Source organism: Macaca mulatta, chromosome 3, assembly GCF_049350105.2.
Source record: "Macaca mulatta isolate MMU2019108-1 chromosome 3, T2T-MMU8v2.0, whole genome shotgun sequence".
NCBI classification, from domain to species: Eukaryota; Metazoa; Chordata; class Mammalia; order Primates; family Cercopithecidae; genus Macaca; species Macaca mulatta.
In genome coordinates this window covers 162,936,678-162,960,559 of record NC_133408.1, presented here as the reverse complement: position 1 = coordinate 162,960,559, position 23,882 = coordinate 162,936,678, and the positions used below count along the sequence as shown (strand labels likewise).

Here is a 23,882-nt window from a genome sequence, read left to right as displayed (position 1 = left end):
AACCATTATGGAAAACAATATAGAGATTCCTCAAAAAATTAGAAAAACAATAGAAGTACCATGTGATCCAGCAATCTCACTTCTGGATATATGTACCCCCAAAATGAAATCAATATGTCAAAGATATATCTGCTTCCCCATATTCGTTGCAGCATTATTCACAATAGCCAAGTTAGGGGAACAACTTAAGTGTCCCTCTATAGATGAAGAATGGATAAAGAAAATGTGGTCTCAGTTACTGTAATAATCCCTTTATGGTTGTCCTTGCATCAATTCTTGCCTATTTCAGACCTTTCCTATACACAGCAGCCTAAAAAAATGTACAAATGTATTTAAGAAATACGCAAACACAAGAAGACAAAAGATAATAAGTGTTTGCATATTCCTTAACTACATTTATATTTTTGTTTAAAGGCTGAAGTCTGTAGAATGAGTCTGTAATAAGCAAGAATTGACGCAAGAAGATCCATAAACACATTATTTTATTAACCTAGGCCGGAGATAATGTTGACTGAGACCAGGGTGAAAACAGTGGAGATGGAGAAAATTGAACAGAGTCCAGGCATATTTCAGTAGATACAATTGACAGAATTTGATGGGATGAGGAAGATAATGTTTTCAAGGAAGACAAGCAATATATTATAGCAAAGTGGCTGAGAGTATGAGCTCTAAAGCAAGACTGTATGGTTTCAAAACCCAAGTCTGTCATTTTCAGGCTCTGGTACCTCGAACAATTCACTTAACTTCTCTATGTCTTTTATTTACAAAATGACGTTATAATAGTACCATAAAATGACGTTATAATAGTACCCACCTCATTATATTGTAAGACTTAAATGAATTAAAACATTTAATTGATTTTAACTTGGACCAGTGCTTATTACATGCTAAGGATGCTATAAGTATTTGTTACAATAGTGATGGTGATGACATTAGTTTATATAAGTGATCCTGACGAACTAGGTTTGACAAAAGAAGTAAAAGGCTTGGTCCTGAACATTTTCAGATTGGAGTTTTATTGCAGACATTCTCTCTCTATATATATACACACACATATATATATATTCAAATATATATATATATATATATATATATATATATAAAGAGAGAGAGAGTTTTGTTTTGTTTTGAGACAGGTCTTGCTCTATTGCTCAGTCTGGAGTGTGGAGTGCAGTGATGCAATCATCCTCCGCCTCCCAGGTTCAAGAAATTCTCCTTCCTCAGTCTCCCAAGTAGCTGGGATTATAGGTGCCCGCAACCACACATGGCTAATTTTTGTATTTTTAGTAGAGACAGGGTTTTACCATGTTGACCAGGCTGGCCTAGAAATCCCTGACTTCAAGTGATCCACCTGCCTCGGCCTCCCAAAGTGCTGAGATTCCAGGCATGATTATGTTGAACAGGCAATTGGATACATGGGTCTAGATGGAGGATCCTGGCTGAAGACAGAAGTTTGGTGATCTGGCATAAAAATAGTCATTAAATCAATAAAAAATAAGATTTTTTAAAGGAGAACCATTAGAGTGAGGAGAGACAAGGGCCTGTGACAGTTTAAAGAAATTCCAGTTTTAAGGAAGGATGGAAGGCAAAAAAAAAAAAAAAAAAAAAAAAAAAAACCTGGCAAAGGAGACAGAAAAACAGGCAGAGATAGAAAAACCCAAAGAGTGAGATATCACAGAAACTCAAAGCAGAGTTTTTTCAGTAAAAAGAAGAGATAAACTCTTTTAGATGCTTGCAAAGGGAACTACAAAGTTGAGATTGAAAGGTTCCTATTGAACGTAGCCCTGAGGAAATTACTGATAATCACAGAAAGTGCATTGTGGGTGGAATGAGGAGACAAGCTAGATGGAAGTGTTTAAGAAAATGGAGTCAGTGAATGTAAACAACTCTTTCGAGTAGTTTGGCTGTGAAAATGGAGATGAGGTAGGACAATAGTTTACTTGAGTGGAGGGTTAAGAAGTCTTTCTTGTTTTTCTTCTGTAAAGATGGCTCAAAAATAATTAAATGTTGATGAAAATTCCAATAGTCTGTAGTGGAAGGGTTCTGAGAAAACCTGAGAGTTCAGAAACAAGAAGTTGGAGGAGAAACATTGACTCTATTAATTATGTAAAGAACAAGAAGATGGGGCAAATGCAAGTAGGTTTCTACATTTCACAGTGATACTATTATATGCTGGCTTCTATTTTCTCTGGGAAGTAGGAGGCAAAGCTACTTGCAAAGACTGAGAAGGACCATTAAGAGGGATGTATAAAGATGATAAAGAAGGTTTTATATTTCCTTGTGGAAACAGGTAGAGTAATTTGGTTATGCAAACACGCTAGGGTAGAGAAGCAACATCATTACAGCATTGGATGTTTGTGATCATGAATGATCCCATCTGCTTTACTGTGCATGTAATTTTTAGCAACAGTAGTTGGCTACTCAGAAGCAGACATGACATGGAGAGAGAGAATGGTTGGGTTTATAAATCAGTTGGAATTTTCACAAAGAACTACCATTTAAGAAAAGACAAGAAAGAGAGTTCGGAGTTTTGTTAAGACAATTTATTGAAATGATGTACCATGGAATCTCAACTGAATAAAGATGGAAGTAAAGAAAGGAGAGGACCATAATTGGCCATAACTACATACTTCATTAACCTAGATTTGCCAGTGCAGTTGAAGGACTGTAGAGATAGAATTAATTCAGCAGCAAAGTTGGAAGAAGAAACTGTAATAACTATGCCAATTTATTGATAACTAGGATGGTTAAATGATACTCTTTCTACCCCTGAGTAAATATAATATCAACCACACACCTTAGGTATTTTTGCATTTCATTTCCACAGGACTTGCAAGTGAGGTGACCAAAAAACAGTTTTACACTCTTAAACTTAGTGTTTAAAATGAGAAGGCTGAGAGATGGTCTGCTTATGGAGAAAGTTGTAGTAGTTCCCTAATGCGCCGCTCCCTGCCACTTGTACCATCACAGTTGAAAGAAGGGAAGAGTCTCCTACTTACCAAGGTGCAATAGTTGTTAAGAAACTACTACTCACTTTGGGAGGCCGAGACGGGCGGATCACGAGGTCAGGAGATCGAGACCATCCTGGCTAACACAGTGAAACCCCGTCTCTACTAAAAATACAAAAACTTAGCCGGGCGAGGTGGCAGGCGCCTGTAGTCCCAGCTACTCGGGAGGCTGAGGCAGGAGAATGGCGTGAACCCGGGAGGCGGAGCTTGCAGTGAGCCGAGATCGCGCCACAGCACTCCAGCCTGGGCGACAGAGCGAGACTCCGTCTCAAAAAAAAAAAAAAAAAAGAAACTACTACTTACAGAACTTATTATCTACCACCCTAGACTTAGAAAAGGTCAATGGATTAGTGTTTGACACATTCTTGAAAAATTAGAAAGTAAAATGTCATGACTGAATTTCCTTACCTAATCAAGTTTCAGTTGCACTGTCACTGACAACACGACAGAGGTGACTGTTTCCCTTGGACCATACGAAGGAAACGTGGGAGGACTGTCATTTGGGATCATTTGAAAGACAACTTCCTCCAGGAGGGGATTTTGACAGCATAAGTTGATCTCAATATAAAAAGACCAGGCAGACTATCACATGCAGACACCATGAGTGTGTCATACGCCACCAGGCAGAAGATGTGTGTTACCTACATAGAAAGAACAACAATCTGATGTTCCTATTTGGATAATAGGAGTCTCATAAAATCCCATAAAATTGCCCACCAGAGGGAGTAATTTCAAACATTCACCATGCCTGGAAAGTACTAATGCCATTTTTAAATTAATAAACAGTCAAATAAGACCTCTCCTAATCCTTAGCACTCCTCTCCTGATCCTGTTCTTCTCTTGACATTCCAAATGTTGAAGGTTTAGAAACTGAGTGTAGCAAGTGGTGAGAAGAATTGGAACTAGGGGAGAAAGAGAAAGTCAAACTCACAAACCTCCTTCCAGCTATGGGCTTTCAAGCAGGCCTGATCTAGGGGACAAGAGAATGCTTAAGTTTAAAATGTGGGATTTTTCTTATTAAATAGGGCACTGTTTATTTTAACTACTCAAATGAAGCTATTCTTCTGACTAAACATAACTGAAAAACTATTCATTAAATGAAATGACCTTGAAAAGTTATTGTTTCTTCTTTGAATTTCACCACAGGAAGAGGAAGAATCAAACCAACAAAGTGTGTTTACAGGGTCATGGATGAGAGAAAGAATGAAGTTGCTTTTGGCTTGCACCCTAGAAAGTCATCTCGTAACTAAAACACTTACATTTGGTCTAGTGATTCCCCAAGTGAAACCATTTCAGGATGTGCCATTGTTCAAGGTGTAACTACGGGGGTGGGGTGACTGAGGTGGAGAACTGAAAATTGTTGGAAGTAAGATCAAAACTGTGTGGGGCCAGGATATTTAAAGGGCTATGCATGAGCATAGTGTAGTCATTAGTCAGTCGCTGACAACATTTGGAGTAAGGAAGATGATTATGTGCTGAGTGCAAATGCTATCTTAAATGACAGCAGTGGGTGACCAGGAGATCAAAATATAATGGTCAAAGGAATGGGGAGAGAAAGAGATATCCAAGTTACATGATTCTTAAAAAAAATGGATTTATTTTTTGTGTGAGTGGAGGATTAATGTTCTGGAAAAGACAGTGGGGAGCAAAGAGGACACTGACTTATCTCTCAATGCTGAGGTATATGGTGTTGAAAACATTCAATTTCAGGAGTGATATCCCCTGGGAACCATCCATTAAGGTACATCGGTGGGAAACCTTTCCAAAAGAAGTTTAGGGACTTATTAAGTATGTACCATCAGTATCAACAGAAAAGCTTTGGGAGTAGTGGCGAGAAGGGAAGACATGGGGGAAGAGTTAAGTAAGGGACAAGAAAGAAGGATGAAGAAATGAATGAAATTGGATTTTTAAAATATTTCAGTGGTTTCAGCTTAAATACTGTTATTGCTACATCTGCATTGATGGAAAGATAAATGCTGTATTAGTGAGCTCACATCACCATAACAAAACACCACAAACTAAGTGGTTTAAACCATAAAAATTTATTTCTCACAGTTCTGAAGACTGGATCAGGGTCTGGCAGGGTCAGTGTCTGGTGAGGACTCTCTGCTGGCATTACAGACAGCCACCTTCTTGTGACTTTCTCCATAGCAGAAACAGAGAGAGAGAGGAATTAAGCTCTCTGATGTGTCCTCTTATAAGGACATAATCCCATCAGACCAGGGCCACATCCGCAAAGGAAGGGCCAGTATCTTCCAAATCTTCCAAATGAGGCCAGTATCTTCCTCATTGCCAAATACTATCGTGTCAGGAGTTAGGGTATCAACATATGAATTGGTGGGGGTGGTGGGACACAAACATTCAGTCCATAACAAATATAGAGCAGTTCTCATGGTACTTTTTTGTTGTTGTTGAACAGAACTCAGGCATGGGAACCAAATATCGAACAAAGAAGGGCCACATGATATGTAAACTTATGTGTTTGTGCATTGCCTACTCTTCTACTATTGGTGGACTGACAACAATCACTGGTACCTCCACCAACTTGATCTTTGCTGAGTATTTCAATACGTAAGTAACCTTATTGGATTGGTGATTTAACATATGGGCAGCACACAAATTGTAAAAATTATTCTTACCTGGGATTCAGAGAATCCAAGTACAGAGATGTTATGTTAACTCTCCTTTGTTCCCCTTCAGGACATATATAGGTCTACAGACCTTCCTCTGTACTGAGAGTTAAGTATTTAGGAATACAGAGTTAACTTGTGCCAACAGATTTCCCAGGTCAGCTCAGAGGAGATAACTCTTGGCTGACCACTCTAAACAAACAGGAAAAACATTTTTCATTGAAAGTAATACCACATATGATAGTTAACTAAAGTGGAAGGGAATTATTTTCTTTGGATAATTTATGCAGGGTTTGGGGACCAACATGTGAACTTAAATAATGAATGGTAAACAGAGGTATTAATTATGGGAGGCTTGACTTTTGGAATTCAAAAAAGATTTGAAAGATTGAACAATTACAGTAAATGTCAGTAATAAAGTATTCTATAAACAGATATATGACTCTTAACATGTTTGGAACTGTGATGACAATCCACTGCAGAAAATGGGAATCTGTGGATTCAACAGGTAGAACACTTGGGTTAAAAAATCCTCAATTTGCAGGTACTTACACTGTGAATTATTTTACTTACTTATTTGTTTTGTTGAGACAGAGTCTCACTCTGTCGCCCAGGCTGGAGGACATTTTGTGCAATCTCAGCTCACTGCAACTTTCGCCAAGTGATTATCGTGCCTCAGCCTCCTGAGTAGCTGGGATTACAGGCATGCACCATAATATCCAGCTAATTTTTGTATTTTTAGTAGACATGGGGTTTTGTCATGTTGGCCAGGCTGGTCTCAAATTCCTGATCTCAAGTGATCCACCTGCCTTGCCTCCCAAAGTGCTGGGATTACAGGCATGAGCCACTGCACCTGGCCACATTGTGAATTTAACAACAACAAAAAGGTCCATGATTCTCCCAAGACTTATTTTTTTCATATGTAAAATCGTCATAGTTCATAGGGTTATTGTGAGAATTGCATAAAGTAAACTAAGTAAAAATATTTTGCACTATGTAAGTATCATTGAAACAATAGTATGAAAGTCCATGGTGTCATATAAGCACTCGGACTGGTTCTACTAAAAGAACAGATAATAACCAGAATTTCAAGAAGATAGACAGGATTGAGAAAGCGTAGGAACAGGATTTGAGTTCACAGAACAATTAGAGTTCAGAGGCAGGAGAACCATGCTCCGCGAAGTAGATTCATAGACTCTAGGAATTTTCTGAAATTATTTGCAAAGTGCAAAGTGTTGTGCATGCATAGATTCGCTAAGAAATCCAAGACTCAAAAAATGTCAATCTCCATTCTAGAAAGAATGGGTGTTTGTGTTCAAAGAACACTGGTATAGGAGTTTAGGATCAATATTACACAGACCTCCAAGAGTATCGTTTCTATGAATACACATCCATCATGTACACTCCAACTACTGATTTAGAAAACTTTAAAAGGCTTTTGATTTATAAATGAGAGGCTTCAGAAATTCACAGTACCATTGAAGACTTATCCAACGGATCCCCTAATTCAAGACAGGAAATGCACCTGACATCGTTTTTAAAATGACTTATATCCTTTGTCATGAATTCTCCAAGGGAAGAGGTTCCACATCTTAGTTCCCCTCTGTGAATTTCTTTTTCTAATATCTAGACCAAATTCTTATGCTTTATTTTTGTTGATATTAGAGAACTGCTGGTTTCCATCATTCCCATGAAAGCAGTTGATACAGTCAATGTAATTAATATTGAAGTTGTTTTGGTCTTTGTGATCTTGCAGAGTATATCAACCAAATTTTGTTTAACTTTTCCCTTGATTTATTGGATGCACTAATCCATTTGTAATGACAGATTAAGAGCATTATAGCACTTTAAGCAAAAGGTTTTAGTAACTATTTTCACTAGTTATCTAATCTTCTACTTCTCCTAATCATGGGGATTCAGCCAAAAAGTCCTTTAAATTTAGAGAATGCTTAAAATATACTTTGAAACATAATATTGTTTGTCTTCAAAAGGTTGTCTTTATATTAGAAATTATATGCAAACTGGAAAAAATTCAGAGAATTCTTTTATGATACAAAATACCAGAATAGAAGGGAAAATAACCTTATGTGAAAAAAACATAATTGATAGTATTAAACAAGTGAGGTATTTATTAAAATTTTGCTTAAATTTTGGCCCTACAACACGGTAGCATTTCAAAGCAATAATAAAATGGAATGCATTAAATTTCAATGGAAAATATTATAGAAGCTTAAAATACATAATGCCACCTTTTCCTCCTGATACTACTTGTAAACTTTTAGAGTAATACCAATGATCCTTTTGAACAATTTCATTTTAGAGCCTTGCCAGCTCCAAAGGATGCATGAAACCTCAGAGTTAATGGCTTCATACCATTGACATTTACAGAAAGGTGCCATCTTACAAATAAACTTTTGGAGGAAGAAATTATATAACATATTTTGAAGCCTTATATTTCTATTCTTTTGATATACATATAATGTTTCATATAAAATCTCTTTATATATAATGTATATATAATGATATTTAAAATGTATTTTGTGTTCCTTTTTACATAAAGCAAACAAAAACAATGAATTCTGAGAAAGCTAAAAGTTATTCAATACACATAAAAACAGACCTTCATTCATTCATTCAATTAATAAGCATTTCTTGAGAATTGACAATGTGCAATGCACAGTTTTGACTTATTTTGTACAATGCAGAAATAAAATCTGCCAGGAAGAATATTTCATCCGATTGTCTAAACAAAACATAAATATGAGAAAAAAATTAAAATGTAAAAATGTAGAAGTATTTTTTTTTTTTTTACCTGTAGGTGAGAAGATAGAGAGACGTATTGAGTCCATGCCAGATAATTTACATACATTATAGTGTACCTGTATCCTGGATATCCTTGCTATAGAGGTGGTATATAGTCAGTGATTAAAAGCCTACACTCGGGAGTTAAAACATCTGTGTTCAAACCTCAACCCTTTCACTTACCAGCTAGGTGACTTTGGACAATTATTAAACTCTCAAAGCCTGTTGCCTTTCCAAACAAATGAGGAAAATAATATGATCTCTCTCTTAGAGGATTGTTTTGAGTTTTGCATAAAATAATTAGCACTTAGTGCCTAGGAAAAAGCATGGGCTGAATAAATATTGGTTGGCCAGGTGTGTTGGCTCACACCTGTAACCCCAGCACTTTGGGAGGCCAAGGTGGGTAGATGGCTTGATTTCAGGAGTTCAAGATGAGCCTGGGCAACATAGCAAAACCCTGTATTTATAAAAATACAAAAATTAGCTGGTATGGTGGTGCACACCTGTAGTCCTAGCTACTCGGGAGGCTTAGGTGGAAGGAGGCTTGAGCCCAGGAGGCAAAGGATGCAATAAACTGAGATTGCACCACTGCACTCCAGCCCAGGTGACAGAGTGAGACCCTGTTTCAAAATAAATAAATAAAATAAAATAAATGTTGGTTATTGTTACTACTAGAGTTGAGAAAGTTGAGGTTCAGTTTAGCAGATTGAAGACCAAAACCAAAGCCAGCCAGACCCTTAAGGCTGCCTCCTTAAAAGTTACCTTCCTAGAAACATCACAGAAGGTGTGTCCTAAAAGAGGGCTGTAGCTATGTCCCACATACCTTGGTTACTACAGAAAATGTGTCCATATGACTTGGAATAATCTTAAAAGAGGCAAACACCACATTTATGGAGAAAACGAATGAAGATAATTCATTAAATCAAAGTACCAAAAAGTCTGTAACTGTTTTTGTTTTGTTTTGTTTTTTAGGGAGGAGTGAAATAGTCTGTGCATGTTTTGCATAGTTTAGAATAGCAGTATTAGATTGCCACTATAGAAGTCTGGAGACAGGAAACCAATTAGGAGTCTGTGATCAAAGTGCCAACAAACGATGAAAGGCAGAACTAGGCTAGTTGTGAAGTGATAGGAGGATTTGGACTCAAGACACTGCAAAGTCAGAAGGTTGTAAGTAATTAGATATGAGAATTTAAGTGTAAGGAGGGGTTAGGGCAACTCTGGGGACTTTTGTCCATAAGGTCAGATAGATAGTGATGCCATGAACTTCTTGAGAAGACATGGGAAGGTGCAGGTTCACTGGAGAAATTAATAAATTTGAATTTGGACACATTGAAATGCCTGCTGAGAACCTATCCACAAAGTGATTTTCAGCAATCATTTGCAAATGCATCATTTGAGTTCGTTATAAATTTGAGTGTCTCTCTATATGGCAAATAGTAATTTTTTGAGCATGAAAATGGTCATGTAGGAAAAAATGTTAAAATAATTGAGACATGGATAGACTCTTAGGAAATATTGACAAGGAAGAGGATGAGCAAAGTTAAGCGAAGTAGGAGAAGTATCAGAAGCATATGGTATTTTGAAAGCCAGAAGACCATTTTCAAAATGGAGGATGAGTCAGGGCTTGTACAGTAGTAGAAGAGAGGCATGTAGGATGATGGCTGATATTTATAAAGTATGAAATATTTCTGACATTCTGATTCTTAGAATCTAGTAGTAGCGGTGGCACCTAAATTCTTAAATTCCTACACTCCCCTATGATTAATTCACCATTAGCTTTAATAAATCCTTGCAACAGGGTATTCTGGAAATAGTCTTTGTTCTACCACCTCTTGTTGTAATTATACAAATTCATTAGGTTTTCATTGGCTCTTCCATAAAGAAAATCCTGTTTGCTTAATGCTCTCTACCTGGTTCTTATCCCACTTTGTTCCACTGATACATTCTTCCAGTCATCAACTAACATTTTCTAACACTACTGTCAATAAATACTATCTTGTAATTAAGCTATTACTTCCTACTCTGGTTCTTGAAAAATCAGCCATTTTGTTCCATTGAACTCTTCGCTGGAGTTGCCTCAAAAGCCACAGCTGGGGAATTTCCACAAGGGAATGCCCAAACAGTCCTGAGATGGGGCTAACTGAGATTCCAAAGAAAGAAGAATGAAATACCAGGGTGATTGGTACAAGCATATATTAGGGGAACTTACAGAGTGCAATCCTCTAGAGGAACAATGAGAGAAAAGGAATGTTCCACCTGGGTGCACCCACTTCAAGGGGATCAGAGCGTAAAGTTTAAGGAATTTGGCTTGGAGTCAGGGCCAATTTCTTTTTAGTAAACCTAGATACATTTATTAGTGCCTGGGAATGTTCAAGTCCCCAGTTTGGGTTCAAGCCTGTGGGGGGAAATAACCTGCAGATGGCTGGGTCACACAGAGGTCAAGGCACTCTAATTTTCAGTCAGGACTCAGAAAGGAAGCAGAGGGAACTGGGGGACCCCACACCAGCCAACTCTGTCAACCTCTTTCTCTACTTTTGTGGATTCAATACCATTTGGCCCTCTGTTCTGTTATTTCTTAACCACCATTTTCATTCCTTTTAAAAATCATAACCTATGTTTACTCTTCCATGAGCTTGTCTTATTCACACATGCACATTAAGGATTACACCACCACCCTTGAAAATTACAAGCTTGTAATGGCTGAACGAATCATTGTCCTATTCTTCTATTAGCCCATAAAGGATACAAGTAGGTGATTTCATTAGTCGGTTTTGTGCTACTATAAAGGAACACCTGAGACTGGGTAATTTATAAAGAAAAGAGGTGTATTTTGGCTAATGGTTCTTGAGGCTGCACAAGCATGACACCAACATCTGCTCAGCTTCTGGTAGGTCCTCAGGGAGCTTCCAGTCATAGCAAAGACAAAAGGGAATCACATGGCAAGAAAGCAAGAGACACAGGGGAGAGACCTCAGACTCTTTTTAACAAGCAGATCTCCTGTGAACTCTACCACAGGGAGGGCACCAAGCCATTCATGAGGGATCCGCCCACATGGCCCAAACACCTCTCACTAGGTCCCACTTTCAACGTTAATGAACATAAATTTAACATGAGATTTGAAGCGAACAAACATCCAAACTGTATCAGTGATCAATAAACATCAGTAGAGATGAACTGTATTAAGACATAATGAAGTACTAATTATTCTTGGGAATCATCTAAATAGCTGAATAATCTTTTAGTATCAAAACAAACCTATGAAGGGAAATATTATTAGAGACTATTACTACTTTCATGGTAGAGTGGTTTTGACGCATCAATCTCATCAAATAAATACAACAGCTATTGGTTAAACATACACACAAAAGATCTACTGGATAAAGAATGGAAGATTATCACAAAAAAATTTCACACCTTGCTGATTACCAAATTACATTTTTTGGTTTATAGATATCAGCTGTGAAATCTACGGGTAGGGAAAGCATGTTGGATGAAAGCTGTATTATCAATGATCAACACAGTCACTGTTGCTAACTGTGTTTTACATCACTAATTAGAGAGTAAGAAGATAAACTTATTATGGTTGACCCTTGCACAACACAGGTTTGAACTGCATGGGTTTGCTCATATGAAGATTTGTTTAAAAAAATGCTGTTGGCCCTCCATATCCACAGGTTCCACATCTGCAACCAAACACAGATAAAAAATACAGTATTTGAGGGCTGTGGAACCCGTGGACACAGAGGGTCAACTTTTCATGTATATACATGGGGATTATACTGACTTCGGGAGTTGAGTATTTCTAGATTGTGGTAACTGTGGGGGTTGCTAGAACCACTCCCCCTCACATATGAGGAACAACTACCTAGCAATAACCACTTTCAAAGATTACTATGATTTTTTCCTGCAGAAATGAGCAATATATACTTCTCAGTAATAATTCCTCTGGTAAATATTATGGAAGAAATTTTAACATGGCAGAGTTTGAACTTAGACCTCAATTCAGATTTCAAGCCCACCATATATTAGCTTAACTTCTGTGACTATCAGTTTCCTTTTCTGTAAAATGGGGATGATACTAGAACTCACAACATTATTGAAATAATTAAATGCCATAATACACATGTGGCTCTAGCAGAGGGTCTGGCACATAGTAACTTGTCAATAAGGTTAGCTGTTGTTATTGCCACTGCTCTACTTTTGCCATTGCTGTTAAAAATCTCGGCCTGGATCATGAATGATAAATATTTAATATTTTGAGGAAAATCCTCTGGAAGTACACACATACAAATTAGAAAGGTAGCTTTATCTCAGAGATAATCAAAACTGACTTCAGTCAAAAGGTCTATAGTTTGTGTGGACACTAGCATACTGTGACCCTTAATGCCCAAAATCTGTTCCAAGGTTATAAATTTCCAAGACTACATTCATTCTTTTGAAGCTATGTTCTGGGTATTTCCTAGGTATTAAAGTTATTTGTTTTTCAGTGGGGCATAAGTTGCATATAACATATAAGTTATATGCAGTGACAATGACTCTTCCTAAGAGTCAACCTTGATGCATAAATGTGCTTTAGGTCAAAGCACATCTCCGTGTTATGGGGCATCATTTCTACAGTTGTTTTAAAATGCCACGAAAACATGAAGGCTGTACTCCAGCCTGTGAATGTTTTGTAATATATATGGTATTTTCTCTTTTTACCTGGGGGCTGAAATTGAGGATATGGTGGTTTAATGGACAGAGGTTGTGTTTTAAACTCCTCCTGGGTTAAAAATACAGTTTGATTATACAATCTGACTTTGGGCAATCCACTTAGCCCCCTAAGACTCAGTTTCTTCCTGTGTAAAATAAAAATTTAATGCTTTCTTCACAGGATTTTTGATAAAATTAAAAGTGCTTAGCTCATCTGCTCATTCCTACTTTCTACCTAACTTCTAAAACTAACAGTGCCCCAAGAGAAGCACTTCGCTTCTAAATCTCCATTACTCCTCAGATTATCAGACTCATTTCTATGTTTGTAACACCACCTATGTGCTGATAACTACCAATTTTATATCTCTATCCCTGTCCTCTGCTCTGAATTTCAGACTTATTTATCCAGCTGCATTCCAACATGACCACTTTGAAAACTGAGGGACATATCAAGTCATCACATCCCAAAACAGCATGCTTGATCTGCCACCTCTCCCCTGCCCTCCTGCCAACCCGACCTCCCCTCAGACTTCACCATTTCAACATAATGACATCTTTTCTCTATTTCCTATGTTTTATTCCAAGTATATATAAAATCTATTGCCTTCTGTTTATCTTCACATGTAAACTAAAATCTACTCCACTCTACCCTACTTCAGAGGAACTTTCTTTGTCTTTTAATAGGTTTCCCTGTGTATTCCTCTTCTACTGCTACCTTACAAATGGCAATCAACTTAGTGGCTTAAAACAGCACACATTTATTATCTCATTATTTTTGTGGGTCAACAGTTCAGGCAGAAAGGGGCAGAGCAAGATGGTGGAATAGAAGGCTCCGTGGATAGTACCCCATGCAAGGACACCAATTTAACATCTATCTACACATAGAAAAGCTCCTTCATAAGGACCAAAAATCAGGTGAGCACTCACAGTAGCTCTTTTTAATTTCATATCATTGAAAGAGGCACTGAAGAGGTAGAGAAAACAGTCTAAAATCACAGATGCTGCCCCTCCCTCATTCCCTGGCAGTGGCAGCATGTTGCAGAGAACATTCTTGTGCTATGGGGAGGGGTGGGGGAAAGCAATTGTGAGGCATTGAAATCAGTGCCGCCCTGTCATAGCAGAAAGAAAAACCGGACCAAACTCAGCAGATGCCCACACACTGAGAGAGCATTTAAACCAGCCCTAGCCAGAGAAGGAGTGCCCATCCCAGCAGTTGGAACTTGACTTCCCACAACCCTCACCACTGCAGGCTAAAGTGTTCTGGGTCCAAAAATAAACATGAAAGGAAGTCTAGGTCACAAAAACTACAACTCCTAGGCATCTCCTAGTGCTGAACTGGGCCTAGAGGCAAAGGACTTGTGTTGGGGGAATGTAGTCTACTGGGACACCAGACAGGGCAGCTAAGGGAGTCCTGACATCATCTCTTCACTAATTCCCGGTTGCACAGATTGCAGCTCCAAGAAAAAGACTCTTTCCTACTGCTCGAGGAGAGGAGAAGAGAGGAGAGGGAAGAGTGGAGAGGACTTTGTCTTGCATCTTGTATACCAGCTCAGTCACAGCAAGTTAGGGTACTGGCCCCCTTTCCAGGCCCTAGTTTTGGGACAACATTTCTAGACACCCTGGGCCAGAATGAAATCTGTTATCCTGAAGGAAGACTCAGTCCTGGGAGGATGCATCACCTGTTAACTAAAGAGCTGTTCGTCAGCCAGGCGTGGTAGTTCACGCCTGTGATCCCAGCACTTTGGGAGGCTGAGGTGGGCGGATCACGGGGTCAGGAGCTCAAGACCAGGCTGGCTAACATAGTGAAACCCCATCTCTACTAAAAATACAAAAATTAGTTGGTCATGGTGGCACAGGTCTGTAGTCCCAGCTACTCGGGAGGCTGATGCAGGAGAATCACTTGAACTTGGGAGGCAGAGGTTGTGGTGAGCCAAGATCATGCCACTGCACTCCAGCTTGGGCAACAGAGTGAGACTTTATCTAAAAAAAAAAAAAAGAAAAGAAAAGAAAAGCTCTTGGCCCCTGAAAAACCACCAGCAAGACTCAGATACTACATCAAGGGCTTTGGGTGAGACTCTAAGAGATGCTGGCTTCAGGTGAGAATCAGTGCATTCTTACCTGTGAGGGCTATGGGGTGAGACTCCTGCTGCTTGACAAAAGCAGAGGGAAAAGTAAAGGGGACTTTGGCTTGCACTTTAGGTACCAGCTTGGCCACAGGGGTGGAGCACCAAGCAGGTTCTTAAGGTCTCTGATTCCTTGACTTGGTTCTTAGATGGCATTTATGGACCTGTCCTGGGAAGGAGGGGGAGCCCACTGTACTGAAAGGTGAGTCCCAGGCCAGGCAGTATCCACACAAGCTGACTGAAGAGCCCTTGGACCTTAAAGGAACATCAGTGGTAGCTTGGCAATGCTCCCCATGGATCTGTGGTGGCAGTGGACACAGGGTGAGCTTTCACTGCCTTCAGAAAGGGGAGGGAGAGCGGGAAGGACTATGTCTTGTGGTTTGAGTGCTAGCTGAGCCATAGTACATTAGAACATCAAGCCTCACTGTATACGTACAAAATAAAAAGCAAGAAACTAAACCATATCACTAGAGAAACTTACCTTGACTAAAAGCTTCCTTTTAGTGAACGAAGTAAAGACGAAGTAAAAGAAAAGACCACAAGACAACTAGAAAACAAATAACAAAATGGCAAGAGTAAGTCCTTACTAATCAGTAGTAACATTGAATATAAATGGATTAAACTCTCCAATCCAAAGACATAGAGTGGTTACATGGATAAAAAACAAGATCTATTGGACAGTTGCCTACAAGAAACACACTTACCCAATAAAGACACGAGTTGACTGAAAATAAAGAGATAGAAAAAGATATTCCATGCCAATGGAAACCAAAAAAGAGCAGGAGTCACTATACCTATATCAGGCAAAATAGATTTCATGACAAAAAGTATAAGAAGAGTCACTATATAGTGATAAAGGGGTCAATCCAGCAAGAGGATATAATAGTTGTAAATATATATGCAACCAACATGAGAGCTCCCACATATATAAAGCAGATATTATTAGAGCTAAAGAGAGAGAGAGAGAGAGAGAGATAATAGCTAAAGACTTCAACACCCCACCTTCAGCATTAGATGGACCTTACAAACAGAAAGTCAACAAAGAAACATTGGACTTAATCTGCACTATAGGCCAAAAGGATCTAACAGATATTTACAGAACATTTCATCAAATGGCTGCAGTATACACATTCTTTTCCACAGCACATGGACCATTCTGAAGGATAGACCATATGTTAGGTCACAAAAGAAGTCTTAAAACATTCAAAAAATTTAAATAATATCAAACATCTTCTCTAACCACAATAGAGTAAAACTAATAATCAAATACAAGAGGAATTTTGGAAACTATAAAAGCATGTGGAAATTAAACAATATGCTCCTGAAGGACCAGTGGGTCAATAGAGAAATTCAGCAGGAAATTGAAAATTTTTTTGAAACAAATGTTAATGGAAACACAATATATCAAAATATATGGAATACAGCAAAAAGCAGTACCAAGAGGGAAGTTTATGGCTCTAAGTGCCTACATTAAAGAAAAACAAAGAAAAAGTTCAAATAACCTAATGATGCATCTTAAAGAACGATAAAAGCAAGAGCAAACCAAACCCAAAGTTAGTAGAAGAAAAGATCAGAGTAGAATTAAGTTAAATTGAAATAAAGAAAACAATACCAAAAATCAACGAAAACAAAGAGTTGTTTTTTAAAAAAAAAGTTAAACAAAATTGGCAAATCTTTAGCCAGACTAAGAAAGCAAGAGAAAAGATCCAAATATGTAAAATCAGAGATGAAAAAGAAGTAATTGTAGCTGATACTGCAGAAATTCAAAGGATCATCAGTAGCAACTATGAGCAGCTCTATGCCAATAAATTAGAAAACCTAGAAGAAATGGACAAATTCCTAGACATGTACAATCTATCAAGATTGAACCATGAGGAAATCTGAAACCTGAACAAACTAATAGCAAGTAATGAGATTGAAGCCATAATAAAATTCTTCCAGTAAAGAAAAGCCTGGGACCCAATGACTTCACTGCTGAATTCTTCCAAATATTTAAAGAAGAAATAATATCAATCCTACTCAAACTATTCCAAAAATACAGGAGGGAATAATTTCAAATGCTATGAGTCCAGTATTACCTTGGTACCAAAACCAGACAAAGACACATATAAAAGGATACTACAGAGAAATATACCTTATGAATATTGTTGCAAAAATCCTCAATAAAATACTAACAAACTGAATTCAACAAATACATTAAAAAGATCATTCATCATGACCAAATGGCATTTATCCCTGGGATGCAAAGATGTGTCAACATATGCAAATAAATCAATGTAATAATACGTCATAACAACAAAATGAAGGATAAAAACTATATAATCATTTTAATTTATGCTGAAAAGGCATTTCATAAAATTCAACATCCCTTCACAATAAAACCCTGGAAAAATTTGTAAAGAAAGAAAATACCATAACATTAGAAAAAAAGAAGAAGAAGAAGAAGAAGAAGCTGTATATGACAGATGACAGACCCACAGCTAGTATTATACTGACTGGGTAAAAAACCGAAAGGTTTTCCCCAAGATCTGCAGCATGAAAAGGATGCCCACTTTCAACACTGTTATTCAACATAGTATTGGAAGTTCTAGCTAGAGCAATCAGAGAAGAGAAAGTTAAAAAGGAACCCAAATTGGAAAGGAAAAAGTCAAAGTATCTTTGTTTGCAGATGATATGATCTTATATTTGGAAAAAAATTAAAGACTCCACCAAAAAACTATTAGAACTGATAAACAAATTCAGTAAAGTTGCAGGATATAAAATCAACAAACAAAAATCAGTAGCATTTGTATATGCCAACAGTGAATAATCAGAAAAAGAAATTTTAAAAAGTAATTCCATTTATGACAGCCCCAAATAAAACTAAGTACCTAAGAATTAATGAAAGAAGTGATAGATCTCTGTAATAAAAACTATGAAACAGGGATGAAAGAAATTGAATAGGACACCAAAAAAATGGGAAGATATTCCATGTTCATGGATAAGAATTAAAAGGTTCATACTACCCAAAGCAATCTACAGATTCAAGGCAATCCCTATGAAAATGTCAATGACATTCTACACGGAAATAGAAAAATAATCTAAAATGTATATGGAACTACAAAAGAACCAGAATAGCCAAAGCTATCTCTAGCAAAAAGATCAAAACTGTAAGAATCACATTACGTGACTTCTAATTATACTGCAGAGCTATAGTAATCAAGACAGCATAGTACTTGTATAAAAACAGACACATAGACCAATGGAACAGAATCGAGAACCCAGAAACAAATCCATACATCTTCAGTGAACTCATTTTTGATAAAGGTGCCAAGAACATATACTGGGGAAAAAGCAGTCTTATCCATAAATGGTGCTGGGAACTCTGGATATCCATATGCAGAAGAATAAAACTAGACCCTTATTTCTTGCCATAAACAAAACTGAAATCAAAATAAATTAAATACTTAAGCCTAAGACCTCAAACTATGAAACTACTACAAGAAAACATTGATTAAACTCTCTACTACATGGGTCTGGGCAAAAATTTCTTGACTAATACCCCACAAGTCCAGGCAACCAAAGCAAAAATGGACAAATAGCATCACATCGAGTTAATAAGCTTCTGCACAGCAAAGGAAACAATCAACAACACGAATAGATAATCCACGGAATGAGAAAAAATATTTGCAAGTTTTCCATCTAACAAATTATTAATAACCAGAATATATAAGGAGCTCAAACAACTCCATATGAAAAAATCTAATAATACAATTAAAAATGGGCAAAATATTTGAATATTTCTCAAAAGAAGACATACAAATGGCAAACAGGCATATGAAAAGGCATTCAAAATTGTTGATCATCAGAGAAATGTAAATCAAAACTACAATGAGATATCATCTTACCCCAGATAAAATGGCTTTTATCCAAAAGACAGGCAATAACAAATGCTGGTGGGGATGTAGAGAAAAGAGAACCCTCATACACTGTTGGTAGGAATGTAAATTATTAGTACAACCAGTATGGAGAACAGTTCAGAAGTTCCTCAAGAACTAAAATAAATCCACCATGTGATTCAGCAATCCCACTGCAGGGTATATACCTAAAAGAGAGAAAATCAGTATTTGGAAGGTATATCTGCACTCCCATGTTTGTTGCAATACTGTGTGTATTAATAATAGCCACGATTTGGATGCAACCTAAGTGCCCATCAACAGATGGATAAAGAAGATGTGGTACACATACACAATGGAATACTGTTTAGCCATAAAAAAAGAATGAGATCCTGTCATTTGCAACAACATAAATGGAACTGGAAGTCAGTATGTTAAGTGAAATAAACCAGGCACAGAAAGACATTATATGTTCTTACTTATCTGTGGGATCTAAAATCAAAACAAATGAACTAATGGTGATAGACAGTAGAAGAATGGTGACCCAAGACTCGGAAGGATAATAGGGTGTGGGCTGGAAGGTGGAGATGGTTAATGGGTACAAAATTAACAGAAAGAATGAACAACACTTAGTATTTGATAGGACAACAGGGTGACTATAGTTAATAATTTAATTGTATATTTAAAAATAACTAAAAGAGTATAAGTGGATTGTTTGTAACATAAAGGATAAATGCTTGAGGGGATGGATAATCCCATTTCCATGGTATGATTATTACAAATTGAATGCCTTTATCAAAATATCTCAGGTACCCCATACATATATACACCAACTATGTACCCACAAAAATTAAAAATTTTAAGAATTTTTTTAAAAAAGACTCCAGGCAAAGGTTAGCTGGGCTCTTGCTCAGGATCTTACCAGGCTGACAGCAGGGTGGCAACTGGACCTGTAACGTAGATAGAGGCTCAAGGTATTCCTCCAAGCTCATTGAGGTTGTCAGGAGAATTTGGTTCCTTGCAGTTTAATTACTGAGGTGTCCATTTTCTTGCTGGTTGTTGGCATGGGGTCACTCTCAGCTTCTAAAGGCTGCCCTCAGGCACTTGCTACAGGACCCCGTCCTCTGACAACAGGACGTTTGCTTCTTCAGGCCAGCAGGAAACTCTCTTTTAAGGGCTCACCTGATTAAGTTAGGCCTACCCAGGGTAGTTCGTGCTTTTGATTAACTCTATCAATTGATAGGGACTCTGATTACCTAAGGAAAATCCCTTCACTCTTTTCACTAAGCAACCTAATCACAGGAGTGATATCTCATCATATTCCCAGATTCTACCCACACAGAAGAGGAGATTGTACAAGGCATGCACACTAGGCGGCAGGAATTTGGGTCATATTTTGGAACTCTGCCTACCACATCCTGAACATCACACGCTGTTTCCACTCTTGTTGCCTTCAATCCTGAGAATGCATCCAGGAGCCAATCTGTTTTAGGTCAATTACTAAGTAGATCATGTCACGTTACTAACTTACTATGTTCCAATTAGTCCTTATTGCATTTGTAATAAAATCCAAATTCTTTCAGACTGGCTACAAGGTTATATATGATCTGATCCCTATTGACTACTTCTTTCATGTCACACTAACTCACTACCCACAGCCACAGTGGTCTCCTGTCTCTCCACAAGTGCGACAAACTCATTCCTAACTCAAGGACTTTGTAATTGCTATTTCCTCTGTCTGGAATGCTGTTTCCTAGTTATTTACATGACTGGCTCCTTCTTACTATTTAGGTTTCATCCAAAACGTTACCTTCTCTGACGACATTATGTAAAATTTCCCCCTTCCCCTAATCACGTTTTATTACATCATTCTGCTTTATTTCCTATTTTGTTATATGTTTACATGTTTATTGCCTGTGTTCCCTACTTGAACATAAACTTCATGAGAGCCTGCACCAGGTCAATCTCATTCACCACTATGTCCTCAGTAGCTTGGAAAGCACCTGGCACTTGGTAGACACCAGTGTTAGGTAAAAGAAAAGGATTTCATCAGAATTAAATCTCTTAGCATAGTTCATGACAGAAGAAATCTGTATTTGCTTTAGACGCATGTTTGAAGTCTCTTCACTTGTAGGATATGAGAAAGAGTGGGAAAAGGAACATCACAGCAAAAGAAAATCCTTAGAGTATGCCATACATTTCTTTATTCGCTCAAAATATTCACTCTAGGTATAAGGGTAAAGGTTATGATTAAAGAGGCATAGTCCCATGTGGTTGTTTATATACTTCGATACTATTAAACTAAACAAAACAACAAAGTTTAACTTTTTCAGGCTTTCATTTTTCTAAAGAAACTATTCCTTCAGGCAAAAATTCTGAAAAGCCCGTCTTCAGTCAAATACATTTTGCAGGATTCTCTCCAGTGGGTAGAGAGAACTCTGCATACTGATTTCAAGATATCAGCCACAGATGGTGAAAAGTGAAATTAGGCTTGAGGACATGGGTCTAAACCTAATCCAAGCAGCATTCCTGAGTGTCGTTAGGTTGTATACAGAATAACATAGGTCATCCCGTAATCCAAGTCTAATGTTAATGGGAAATCAGCTTTTCCCCCGTTACTTTATTTTCCAATTGGAGACAACAAACATTTTTCAAAAACGAACAGTTTTCAGTAGAGCCTCATGGATGTGATAAAGCATTTTTCCATTCACCACACTGCCAATTTTCTAACATCTTTAATTATCATTTGTCACTTTCTAATTGCATAAATATGTAAGCTAATATTTGGATCTCTTCAAGGTAGATAAAAATTATCCTCAAGTTGCTAAAGATAATTGTAGGGCCTAGGGAGATTAGTAACTTTTCATAAGAAAATTATTGAAAACCTTAGAAATCTAGAGTTTTGAGGACCCATATTATTAAGAACCATCTTAAAGTAGAAAAAGAAACATTCTAAAGTGAATAAATTTGCTACATAGATATAACATGAAATATTTTATTACTTACATGATTTTTAAATGATAAAAGACAAAGTATGATTCAAATAGAAAAAATGCAAATCTATATTTCTATAAAGTTCTACATATTTTATGACTTCAAGAATATTAAAATATGCTAACAATGTTTTCATTACTTCTGTATATCTTTGTTTTTCAGATTTTCAAATTTATCTCTGTTACTGCTTTTAGAAAAAAAGTAAAGACAACTATTTCTCAAATTTCCTATTGTTTCTCCGTAGTTATAAAATAGATGACTATATAAGAATTTATTTGGTATGAGACATTTTAGAACAATGAATGTGAGGTTACCAAAGAAACTGTGCTAGTGTCTGACCTTTTGTTGTTGCTGTTATTATGTGAGTTTAAAAGTTGAAAAATAACTAGGTAAGATAAAAAGAAAAGTTGTTGATTTCTTCAGAACTTTTAATTATTTTTATCTGGCTCAGAGTTATTCCATTTGACTGTGCCCCAAAGCACCATCTGGTTCTAGGAAGAAAGAGCTACCATATACCTGGTTCGATGGTTGCTGTGCTTTGAGGTAGAAGAAACAGAGGGGAAAACAGCCTTGGGAGATGACTTGGGCTGGATCAGAGTTCTTTCACAGGGCCAAGAATTCTAGTCACCAAGGTGAAATGGGAACAGACATTCAGTCCCATTAATTTTCACCCGTTCCCAATTCTGCTTATGTGTCTTTCCTTGTTCATATACTGATGATTTGAGTAGTGACAACAAAACGCACACACCTCATGAACACCTATTTCTTGTGCATTTGATGAGTACCAAGCACTGCGCTGGGTTTTTTCCACAAGCACGTCCTTAAAGATTAAATATAGAGAACAAAAATCAAAACATATCGACTCTTGCTTTTATGGGATGCAGCGATAATTATGCAGTTACAGAATCAAGACAGGAGATAAGGGGTAAAAGTACTCTACTTAATGATGAGTATATTCCAGGACTTCCTTCTTGGACAGCAACACAGGAAAGAGGTGGACTGCTGCTTTCCTGTTACAATCTGAAATGATTCCACCTGTCTCTCCTTCCCTGAATATGTCTCCATGTTTTCACACAGACGCTATCCTGACTGTCGTTGCCTCAACTTTGGATCATGGTTTACATTTTCCTTCCCGGCTGCTCTTATCATTCTACTCTTATCCTGGATCTGGCTTCAGTGGCTTTTCCTAGGATTCAAGTAAGTAAATATTTCATGGTAATAGGCTAAAAAAAGGTGTCTAGGTTCCTAGTTCTTAGCTTCTTATCCGATGCTCTTTCCCCTATGCCATGCAGGCTACAAAATTAATACACACAAATACATATTTTAAGGATAAGCTTGAATCTCATTTAAATAATACTGACTGTGGAAGAGTTAATTAAAGATTAGAAAGGGGCCAGATGCAGTGACTCATGCCTATATTCCCAGCACTTTGAAAGGCCAAGGTGGGAGGATTGCTTGTGCAATCCTCTCTGAGTTCAAGACCAGCCTGGACAACATAGCAAAACCTTGTCTCTACCCAAAACAAACAAACAAAAACCCCCAAAAAACAACAACAACAACAACAAAAACCTCCCCCCTAAAAGGACCATCCAGGCATGGTGGTGTGCGCCTCTTGTCCCAGCTACTCAAGAGGCTAGGTGGAAGGATTGCTTGAGCTTTCTGGGCGGAGGTTGCAGTGAGTTGAGATCACACCACTGCCCTACAGCCTTGGCGACAGAGAATTGTCTCAAAAAACAAAATAAATAAAAATAAAGATTA

At 37.5% G+C, this 23,882-nt stretch overlaps 1 protein-coding gene across 1 annotated transcript in view; it reads left to right on the top strand.

Annotated features, from left to right (window-relative positions):
- The window catches only part of SLC13A1 (solute carrier family 13 member 1), a 92,420-nt gene that overhangs the window by 48,033 nt on the left and 20,505 nt on the right, over positions 1–23,882 (top strand). The window contains exons 7-8 of the mRNA XM_001085242.5: positions 5,428–5,579; positions 23,202–23,321. Coding sequence (XP_001085242.2) covers positions 5,428–5,579; positions 23,202–23,321 — 272 coding nt within the window. The remainder of the gene's footprint in view (positions 1–5,427; positions 5,580–23,201; positions 23,322–23,882) is intronic.